This window comes from Ricinus communis, chromosome 10 (assembly GCF_019578655.1).
Source record: "Ricinus communis isolate WT05 ecotype wild-type chromosome 10, ASM1957865v1, whole genome shotgun sequence".
NCBI lineage: Eukaryota > Viridiplantae > Streptophyta > Magnoliopsida > Malpighiales > Euphorbiaceae > Ricinus > Ricinus communis.
In genome coordinates, this window is record NC_063265.1 from 7,507,684 (window position 1) to 7,520,110 (window position 12,427).

The following is a 12,427-nucleotide window of genomic DNA, read 5'->3' on the forward strand; positions in this document are numbered from 1 at the left end:
TGTTGCAAATTCCTGAGAATGCTTTATTCTTTTTTTTTTGTTTTAACTTTCGTCCGGAGTTCTTGAGATTTCGTTCTTCTTTTTATCAATAGTTCTTGAATTATTTTTTTAGTGTTGGTTGGTTTATCACTTGAAAGGAAAATAAAAAATTCTGTTACCCTAATTTGTTGCCCATATATTTTGCTTAAATTTCTTTCTATAAACAAGTCTAATAGTTGCTACAATAATCAAATTAAGGAGAAATTGAGATAACAAAATCTATATATATAATATAAATTTTTGATAATTAAAACTTTTTTGATATATGTGTGTAATTTTTGACATGTAGAATTTTTATTTTAATATGTATATTACTTTTGATATATATGATTCAAGCTTATATATAATTTTATTAATTTTTTAATAATTAAGAAGTTACATTTCTAATTAAATATTGACTTTAATATTAAAAAGTAGCATATTAATTATATTTTACTATTATATTAACTAATAAATAGTAATGATTCTAATTCTATCCTAAAAAGTAATATATTAATTATATCTTAATATTATATTAACTAATAAATTAGTCTCTTAATTAGCTAACAATTCTAATTCTAGAAACTAACATCTTAAATTATATTTTTAATAATATGTTCAATGAAAAAACTAGTTTTTTAATTATATAATAAAATTTTAACCCTAAAAATAGTAATATTAATTATAGTATTAAGTTATATAAAATTAAAATTAATTAATTAATATTTTTGAAATAATTTTTATATTATTACACTAATAAAAATTTAAAATTATAAAAAATTAAAAGAAACATTTGAATATAGTTAATTTGCTATTATTTTTAAAATATTATAAATTAATATTAAATATTAAAAAATTTAAATCAACTTAATTGTATAATCAAAATAATAATAACGTTCGTGCAACGTATAAGTAAACGACTGGTTATAATTAATTATGAAATCACTCATCTAGTTATTTTTTAAATGTATTTTAATTTTAGATCTCCGAAATAAAATGTAGTAAACTCAAGAAGATATAGATGATATGGTAAGAGTCTCTTCTAGTTTAGTTAATGTTTCAAATTCAAATTTTATAAATTCTTGAAATATATATTTTTTGTGAGGATTTCAACCGAAATGTTCTATATTAATTTTATATATATATATATAATATTTCAATGCAAATTGAATATGAATGTGAGGGAGATGTGTAAAACATAAAAACTCCAAATACGCTCCGTTCCTTTTAGAATATTAATGCTCCTTAGCTAAAAATGGCATCATCTAAACAAAATACTTATTTTATTCAAATAATGTCCGAGAAGATTCACTATTTTTATCTGGTTTTAGCCAATGATTACAGTTACATGTCCATTCCATATTAACAAAAGAAATAAAATTTAAGAAAAAGTATTAATTGCAGATATAGTAAAATGAATAGAAAATTGATTATTTTGAAGTTAAGATAAAGAAGAATGAGATTACCGATTCTTTAAGAATGGGTAATGTTGAGGTCCTGCCCCATCCGTTCCTGGGCATCATTAGAAAACACTACAAAGGTTTTTTTTTCTTTTTTCTTTTTTTAGTGAAATAAAGTGCAATTTGATCATTGCTGATTCAATTTAACCTTGTTTAAAAATTATTTAATTATATAATTAAATAGTTGTGTATTTAAGTGTTTAGTTAATTAGTTGAGCAAATGAAAAAATTGATGCTAATGGTGGCAATAGGTTTGACTAAACTGTATGCATCTTTTGTAGTGATAAATAGTGATGTTTATGAATTGAGCGATCATGGTGAATATATAATTTTTCTAATTGATGAGTGGAAGTAATAAATAGTGATAAAAGAAGACAATGATGGTAATATTGGATTACAAATCTGTTTTTATGGTTTATTATTTTTGGTGATAATATTGGTGGTGGTGGTCAAGAGGTGACGATAATGGCGATAAAAATGATTTTGATAGACTTAATTGATTACTAATAATAAAAAATTAACATTTTTTATTTTTTATTTAAAAACTATATGCAAATTTAAAAAATAGAATAAAGTCTATTTGGGCTTTCATTCATTATTTGAGCTCAATTCGGCCTCCGAATTTAGGTTATTGTAGTGTGTAGTAAGTTTTCTTCAAAAAGGATTAAAACCCCTAAAAAAGAAAAAAGATTTAAAACGAACAAAAAGGTAGAGAAGTTTGGAGTAAATTACTCATAAAGGTAAAAAGAAGCCAAACTGAATGTAGTTGCAAAATTTAGGGGCTAAATTAGAATTTATTCCAAGAATGGGTCGTAGATGTATTAGAAGCAGATCTGGTTATGTGGTACCACGGACCCATACATATATGTGTAAGTAGCAGAGTTTATGTTACTTTTATAAATATTTTTACCATTTATCAGAAATTAAAAATGGACACACTATTTTAATTTGTTATAATTAAGTAATTTCATTTCATAAATGGTATTTTTACTGGCAATATCAGTTTTTTTAAAATTTTAGGTTAAGATTGACAAATTAAAATTAAATAATTGAATTATAATAAATGAAAGTAGTATGCTTATTTTACAATAAGGTGATATTCTGTAGTTATAATATTCTACTCTGGCATTTTAATTTTGATGGCTAAAAGAATGGAGCTTAAGTATTGGGATGAATCCATTCAGTTATTACTAAATAACATCACATTAAAGTTTGACCTAATGAGCTATACATAATTAGGTAATTCTCATATTATAATTCCAATAAATGTAAAATGATTGCTTTGGAAATATTTTATTATTATTTTTGTAACAGAAAATGAGAAGAGTAAAAGGCACAATGAAATAATTATCATTGATTAGGAATAAAGTTAAACACGATACTGGGACCATCATCTAACTGTCGACCGCCCAATTGGGAAAGGTGGCAATGAATTTTGGAAAGCAGACATGGAACACAGCATGATAATGACTGAAAGTTCTGACCTTTTTGTGTACTTAAGTTTTTGTTAAATAAATATTAGAAAAGAAAATATAAGATTTACAGTGATTCATTTAAAAAATTCTTCATCTCCTTAATATTAACAACTAATATATATTATTATATAGTTAATAAAATATATAAAAAAAAAAAAAAAAAAAAAAACAAATGGTCACTCACCTTATGGATGCACCCGCTCACCTATGTCTCACCAATTCTTGGCCTTATTCTGAAATTTCTACACTGGTCATATTACTGTAAGCTTTTTGCACCTGGGCTGCTGTGTTTGATCTCTAATTAAATGCTGGTTCAAGGGCTTGGATCGATTGGTTTAGTTTAATCAACTTCGAGGGTGACTAGATGAAGGTTATGTTGGATGGATAGTTCAAATTTAAAATACTTGGATAAGTCCATAAAAATATTTTATGGTTTGATGGTTTAAAAATTTTTAGTATGTAATATTTTTTTAGAAAAAAAGAATCCTATATTACAAATTGTGATAAAAAAATCTCATCGATAAAAATAAAAGATTTGCAGCGCCGGTTGGCCATCATTATACTAAAATGCGAGTTTAAAGTTTAACAATTTCTAATTCTAATATTTGACTGTTAAAACACGAATTAAAAAATTAGTGATTCGATGATATCGTTTTAAGAGTCAAATGATGACGTTTTGAGTTATTAAGTTCTAAACTCATATTATCAAATACAAAAAATATGATAATGATGGTTGATTAGAGTGAAGATGAATAAATTCTAATTGAAGTTATTTAATAGTGAAATATGTTTTTTTATCACGATTTGTAACCACATACTTTTTTTTGTCTGAAAATAATCAAATATTTAAAATTGTTAAATGATAAAACCACATTGTACTTTTATATATTTATTATTAAAATATTTCATCAGTATTAGAACCGGTATATTAATTAAGAAAATTTCTTAAGATTTTATATAAGATCCAATTACCAATCAAGAAAAATTTTATATAATTATTTCAGAATTTAAAAATAAATATTAATACTTTCATTTTATTGTTAAAATACTTTTTAATGACAATTTTTATAATTTTATAAAGAGAAAGATTACGATTTAGTAGAGTCGACTCAACATCTTTTCTAATCCTAGATAATATTTAATTGTATAATATAAATACATTTTAGTTTTTAAGAATTTGAAATATAAAATCACTAACTAAATTTTTTTATTCAAGTTTAGAAAGTAAATATTTTTAATTAATAATATAGCTAAATTATTTATAATCTTTCTTATGACAAAGTTGAGTACAAATAATATTTATTATTTTTAATTTTGAAATGCTTTTTTTCGTCGAAGCTACCGTGACGAGAATGGTTAATAGTGTTTACAAGCTATCCATGTATTTAAAAAAGAATTTATCTTTTTTTTTATAAAGTTTAGTATCTTAACTAGTATTTTTATTTTTTATTTATAATTTCTTTTATAATATTTAATTTTAAAAATAAATATAAACATCAATATCATAAAGCATGTAATGGTATAGAAAGTTTTCCAAATTCAAACAACTTATTTTTAAATCATCTCACTAAACAATTTTAACTTAGAAACATAATATAGGTAAAATTTTCTTTCTTTCAGTTTAAAACATTTTAACAAGTTACTAAGTATATTATTAATACTAATTATAATTTCATAAATAAAAATAACTTAGAATTTTATAAAATTAATATTTATTAGAGCCCTAGGCATAGGCCTTAGTAGCCTATGCCTTCAGCCGACCCTACGTTGTAGATCAAATGTGCTTATTAAAAGAAAAAGTTTGAAAATTAATAAAAAAATTGATGCAATTAAATGTGAGAAATGTGAAAGATTGTACATAGATAAGACCTCTAATGACTATATTATTAGATTTAAGATAAATTGTTGATTTCTAAAATTTTTAAAATATATTCGATTTATCACATCATCTTTTTTAATGTGAAATTATAAAAATTATCTCTTAAAATTGTTTTAAATATAAATTAAAAAATATAGATATTTATTTCTAATTCTGAAATAATTGAATAAGATTGTCAAAAAATATAAATTTTAAAATTTAATTAATAATTAGATATTTATATAATAATACGAACTTTTAAATATGTAGAAGATTTGATTTGTTATTTGTCTCCTAAAGAGTATATATCTCCTATATCTATCTCATTCTATATATGTCTTATTCTTTAGGTTCCTAGTTTGTATTAAAATAGGAGTCTTATAAATAAGTGTCTATATAAGTTCTTATACCTAAAAAATTTAAATATATGAAAAAATATATCGAATCAAGTTTCTATATGGTATCAAAGCAGGTTGCACAAAATCTCTATTAAAAAATATATTCTTTTCCATCTGAAACCCACCACCATACCATCATCATAAATTATCCATGTTTCCTCTGAAGATTCTGGCTTCAAAGTTAGAATAACACTCTTCCAAACCAATTATGACACGTGGTCCTAAATCATGGAGATGCATATCGTTGGGCGTGAAAAAATGGATTATATTATGAGAGATTCTCCTCAACCTGAATCAACTGATCATTCTTACTCTAAGTGGTGTACTGAAAACCAAAAAGTTAAAAGCTGGTTACTTACATCAATGACACCAGAAATCATGAAAAAGTATCTTCATATCCGTACAGCCCGTAAAATCTGGAGTGCTCTGTCAAAAGCATTTTATGATGGATCAGAAAAAACTCAGATTTTTGTTCTTAATCAACGATCATTCCTAATTTGGCAGTCTGGGAGATCGGTTCTGACCTACTATAGCGAGCCAATTAAGATATTCCATGAACTTGATTATCGGGATAAAGTGAGAATGAAAGATCTTGAGGACGTTACTACGTATAAAACAACTGTGGAGAAGTTGAGAATTCACATCTTTTTAAACGGACTTTATGCCGAGTTTGAACAAGTGAGAGGAGAAATCATTCTAATATATCCAAGTTTAGATCTTGAACGAACATATGCATATGTTCGCTGAGAAACAAATCGAAAAAAATCTTGATTGATGAACATGCTTCCTTGGAGTCAGCTGCATTGCTCATTAAAGGAACTAACTTATCAGCTCGGAAAAATATTACTCGTAGCTTTGATATTGGTACTAAACAGATTAATTCCATAAAATAATGTACACATTATGGTGCAACAGGCTATAATAAAAGCAGATGTTATGATCTGATTAGATACCCTGAATAGTAGGATCCATCTAAAGCTTGAAAAGAAAGTAAAAAATTGGAAAAACTGCATCAGTATCAACAATTGTAGCTGAACAACCTTTCTCGCTAGATGTTGCTGCTTTACATATATCTTCTGAACCACCAGGTAACTCTTTTTATAATTCTACTACTGTTACATCGTATACATAGATTATTGATTCTGAATCAACTGATCGTATATCTTTTAACACAACTATAGAGCTAAAACCAATCGAACAATCATTTGTATCTACAGCCAATGGTATAGAAGCTAGTGTTACTGGTAAATGGTCATTCACACTTGACACCCTAAATTTAGAATCTGTTTTAATTGTTTCATCTCTAAACTTCAATTTAATATATATATCCTAATTAACCACCTCTTTAAACTGTATAGTAATTTTTTGGCCTGGCTATTGTGTTTTTAAGGACATCAAGACAAAGAGGACGATTGGTTATGGTACTAGAAAAGAAAAGCTCTATTATCTAGACATTGAACCATCTAGCTTAAGTGCCTTAACTGATTCAAGTTTGAGAAATAGTAGCTCGGTATGGCCAAGTATAGAAGATATGATTTGGTTATGGCATAAGCGCCTTAAACATGTATCATTTGGATATTTAAAGTATTTATTTCTTAAGTTATTTTTAAAAACATCTACTTTAAACTTCAAACATAAAATTTGTGAACTAGCAAAAGGCCATCGTGTCTCTTTTTCAACTAGTTTAAATAAAAGTTTCGTACCACTTATGATTATACACTTTGATGTTTGGGAACCTACAAAGGTCTCGACCTTGAATGAAGCTTGGTGGTTTGTTTCTTTTATTGATGATTATAGCCGTATGACATGGCTATGCTTAATGAAAGTAAGTAGGAGGTTTGTTCATTGTTCAAGATGTTCTATTTAATGGTGCAAACTCAATACAAGACTTCAGTTCAAGTACTACAAACGGATAATGGAGGTAAATTCATTAATGGTGAACTCATACAATTCCTACAACAACATGGTGTAATCCATCAAACCATATGCTCGTATTCTCCCAACAGAATGGGTTGCCGAAAGAAAAAACTAACATCTCTTAAAAATGGTACGAGCTATTCTATTTGAAGCCATTATACCTCTCCAATATTAGGGAGAAACTTTATCCTCAACATCATATTTCATAAACCGACTTTTATCTCGTACCTTAGACTTTCATACTCCACTTGATACATTAAATAAAAGCCTTACTACACGATCATTACCAAACTTACTTTCTAAAGTCCTTGATTGCATAGCCTTTGTTCACCTTCCTCACCATACACGCCATAAGCTCCAACCTCGAGCTATTCGTTGTATCTTTATCAGATATGGTCTTCATCAGAAAGGATATAGGTGTTATCATCCTCCAACTCAATGAATGTATGTCAGTAGAATGTCCAATTTCATGAACATAAGATGTATTTTCCTACTGCATGATAGGGGGAGAAGAACGTTGACTTGTAGCCCGACCTGCAACATTTTTCCGATCTTTAAACATAACCCTAATAACCCGACCTTCAATATTTTAAAAATATTAACTTGCAGACCGACCTTCAAAGGTAACTCGATCTACAATATTTTGACGACCTTTAAACACAACCCGAACAATTCGACCTTCAATATTTTACCGAGCTTCCATAAACTCAACTTGATCTTCTAACAAAGACTTCTAACCTTCTTCCAACTGAAACTCCCGACCTCTCAAAACAACTAGAGCATTATTCTCCTCACTTTGGATCAACCAAACATTGCAAGTTGGATATTCGGGATCAAGGTAATAGAGCGTTGAAGCACCCCAATCAGTGTCACTTTTACTTGATGAACCATCCCGAGCTATATCTCGGGTAACTCATGAACCCTCTGTTAGAATACTCTCGAACCGAACTACCCGAGAAAAACCTAAACCAAGTTATGAATCCATGATGAACTTTAGACCTAAATATCTTATGAATAATTATGTTTCGTACCATAAGCTGTCAAAGATATGTGAATCATTTGTAAATCAATTATCTTATGTATATGTACCTAATAGTGTGTAGGAAGCCATAAAAGACCTGAGGTGGAAAGAAGCAATGAACGAAGAAATGAAGTCTCTACGAAAGAATGAAACCTGAGAGGTCATTAATATACCAAATGAAAAAAACCTATTGGATGTAGGTGGATCTATACCGTAAATCACAAGACATGTATGGAATTGTGGAGAGATACAAAGCTCGAATTATTGCGAAAGGATATAGTCAAACATATGGGATAGACTATGCAGAATTCTTCAGTCCTTGTCTGTAAATTTAAATTGGTCTCTATATCAAATTCGATGTAAAAAATACTTTTCTCCATGGCGATCTCCAAGAGGAAGTGTACATTGAACTACCTCCAGTATGTAGACTTCAGGTTAAAGGGAGTAAGCAAGTCTGTAAGCTGAAAAAGTCTCTATATGGATTGAAACAATATCTGGGAGCTTGGTTTGGAAGGTTTACAAACTCAAAGAAGGCCTTTGGCTATAAGCAAAGTAGTTCCGATCATACTAAACATAAGGAGAGAAGAACAATTGTTCTTATCATATATGTTGATGATATGATTGTAACAAGAGATAATGATAATAAAAAGAAGAGTTTGAAATGAAAGACCTTGGTGATCTCAAGTATTTCTTAGGGATTGAGGTCTACAATCTAAGCAAGGTATATTTTTATCTTAACGGAAGTACAATTTGGACTTACTTCAAGAGGTCGGTATGCTAGAATGTAAATCGGTTGACACTCATGCTGCTGAATATACGAAGCTCGACATATTTCTCGAGCAAGTATCTACAAATAAAAAAGAAAAAAATTAAAAAATAATGTATTAAATAAAAATTTCAAATCTACTTTTTTAATACCAAAAGTAATCCTAAATACATCCTAAGTTATTCATTGCTCATTCCAATGAGATATATATTTTCATTTATTATTTTCGATGTTTTAGAAATTGAAAATATTAGAAGAAGATATGTTAATATTCAAATTATTGAGGCCTATTTATTTATATTCAAAATATATGGATAAATAAATATTAATTTGTATATAAATATTTATAAACAAATTTTATTCAAATATAATTTACAATTAGTAACACTAAAATGAAATAATAAATCAAGTGTTTAAAAAATAAAGAAACTAAGTATCTAAAGTTCCTCAACAATTAATTTTTAGTCTTTTAAGTTGAGAAAATACGTTTCTAATTCAAAAAATGAACTTGTATTTTAATAAATTACGAAAATGAATTTAGAGTTTTTAGGAAGTTGAATTTTAGTTTTCATGTACGTCTTAGTTACTACCTTTTTCCATTTAAATTGATAATTTTTTTCTTTTTATTCAAGTCAAAATTTACTTTTTTCAATTATTTTCTTCATCCCAAAATATATTGTCTTTTTCTTTATTCATTTGAAAATATAGTCTATTTTCTAATTTTAATTAGAAAGAAATTGTAAAAAATACCTCTTATTAATTAATGTAAATATTATCACATATATTTAATTTTTATATTTTATACTTTAAAATTCTATTTTTATAAAAATATTTAAAGAAATAGTAATTAAATTAATCATATTAATTAAAAATCTATATTTTAAGTTCACGTATTAATTGAAATTCAACTACCGTTTGGGGATGTAGGAAAAATGACTTTAGTAAATAATTATTTAATATAATCTTTTATTAATTATTTAAATATTATCATATATAATTAACTTTTACATTTTTTATTTTGAAATTATGTTTTCTATAAAAAATAAGATATTTTAAATAAAAAATGAGACAAATTAATAGCAGTAAATAAAAAGATATAAATTTCATAATTTATGTGTAAATATTAAATTGGAACTGAGAATTACTGTTAATATAGTTTTTCATACGAAATGAGATTGGCGGTTCTAACATATTATTAAAACCCGTAATTACTTTCAAAACCCTCAATCCATCCAAACAGGGTGTTTGAATTGGATTTGTAAATCTAAAATGGACAAAGACCAAATAGCCCCCTGAACTTCTAACTCAAGATCAAATAAGTCAAATTCAACTATTCTAATAAATATATTATAACTTCTATTTAAAAGGTAAATAGATTCAAATTTTGACTAAAATTAATATAAAAATATAAAATGTAAAAAATATAAAAAATATATATTAATTTTATTAATATTAATTCTAACAATATTAATTTTAATTTCTTATAAAATGTAAAAAATATAAAAAATTAAAATTTTATTTTGAATATTTAAATTTTAATTTATTTAACTAATTTAACTAAGGAGTTAAGATATGAATCTATTTGGCTCTTAAATAGAAGTTATAGGCCTATTTATTAAAACAGTCGAAATTAGACTTACTTAGCAACTAGCTACAAGTTCAGGCGCTATTTGACCCTTTATCCAATCTAAAACGTCTTGAACGGAAATCTAAATCATCTCCGGAACCATTTCGCTCGCTAACGCTCCAATGGTCAGTACAGTGAGCTTTCTAGTGGCCTCTCTGTTTGCCTATGGAGAAAATAGCTCTCGCTAACTAACCTTAATAATAAGTTAATAATGGGTAAACCCGCTCCTTCAACGGCTAGGTAGTGGGTACCCATATCTCTCTCTTTTATGCGTCTTCTGGTTACAATGCAAACAGCAAAGCAACAATCATGGAAATTAAGCATCAATGCCAAATTCAACAATGTCCATTTCAAATTCAACGCAAGAAATAGAAATCCCACTTGGAAACTCCTCAAGTTCTCTCTCTTTCTGAAGCTTCAAGAATCTATTTTCCAAGTGAATACAAAATTCAGAACTTCAATCCCCAAGAAACAAACCTCTCTGAAATCCAAATGCCTCCAATTTTTCCGTAAATTCAAGACTTCATCAGCAAAGAAACAACCAATTGCAGCACAGAAAAGCCCAATTCTTGAGAACCCAGAAAGTAAAATTCCTTCAAGCGCACTAAATCGGTCCACAATAAAGGTATGGGTTGTTTACATCGTTTATTTCTGCTTATTTTGATTTAAAAACTGTTGAAGTGATAATATTTAGATTAGTAAAGGTTTTGATTTGATATGTTGTAGGAACCAATTTTTAGTGGCTCTTTGTTTATTGGAACTCTTGCACTATTGACAAAATCAATCTCTGAGAAGAATCAAAAGGGAGCTATAATCCATGGTTTATCAATCTTGTTATTTATGGCTTTATATTTCAAGAAGTATGTGATTATAAAAGATAGGACTTTGATGGTATTCTTGACAATTGCACTATTAGTTTCTGCAGTTTGGTTCCCTTATGGGACCAAAGATTATTATGTCTCCCAAATTTTTTGGAAAATATGGAACTATGTTGCCTCTTCTGGGTCCCTGTATATGCTTCTCCAGGTACTGTTTTTATGTCTCCCCAAATATTCTTGCTTGCTTAATTTGAGATCATTGCTGGTACTAGTTTAGCTTACAAGGTTGGTGATGTTTTTTCAGGTGATTTTCTCAAGGTTCTGTCAATCTCTTGGTGTGTCAGTTAATGGGCCAAGTAATTGGATTAGTTAAAATCTAAATTATACAGAGAAGACCATATGATTTTTTGTTGAACGCTTGTATTGTGGGCTACACTGTATAAATCAATTCTCTTTCATATTTGTTTGGTTCCAACTAGCTAGGCATAGAAATATTAATGGAGTTTGTTTGGATTTGTTTGTTATTATCGGGAAATCCAAATAGATTGCTGATCCTTGATATAACTTTTGAGCTTTTCTTATGATATTTAGTGGCGAATGTGTAGTGGGAATTATTCAAGGAGATGATGATCTTGAAGAATAATTTCCTTAGTCCTCTCTAGGCTCTGAACAATTTCTTCATTATTTCCCAAATTTAAGTCAAGAACCTTGCCAATTACTAGCAATTCAGCCTTCCCAGATAACAGATATCATTTCAGAATGCTTAGGTTTATGGGATTGGCACAACATTTCACTCAAAAGAACAAAAACAAAAACAAAAAAGAATTTACTGTGTCAACCCGTAGATGTTTTGCATCACCTACACTTCTACAGCAAAGAGCTTTTCTCAAAGAGGGATGATCCCTTTCTTCACATGGAAGAAGATCAAAGGGGCTTAAACTTCTATAGATAAGTATAGATAGAGGAAATGGTCTATTCAAGTCTCAGATTCTCAGCCAAACTACGCTCTGAAATACACACATTAGTTAGGAGCAAGCCTGTGAATACCCTTTGGTTTATTGGCCTTGTT

General features: G+C 27.7%; 1 protein-coding gene across 1 annotated transcript; it reads left to right on the plus strand.

Annotated features, from left to right (window-relative positions):
• Positions 1-10,586: 10,586 nt before the first annotated feature.
• Positions 10,587-12,183, plus strand: LOC8274930. Its single transcript, XM_015725071.3, has 3 exons — positions 10,587-11,165; positions 11,267-11,566; positions 11,663-12,183. The coding sequence occupies exons 1-3, from the start codon at positions 10,809-10,811 to the stop codon at positions 11,729-11,731; spliced, it is 726 nt and encodes a 241-aa protein (XP_015580557.1). The 5' UTR covers positions 10,587-10,808; the 3' UTR covers positions 11,732-12,183.
• Positions 12,184-12,427: the final 244 nt, after the last annotated feature.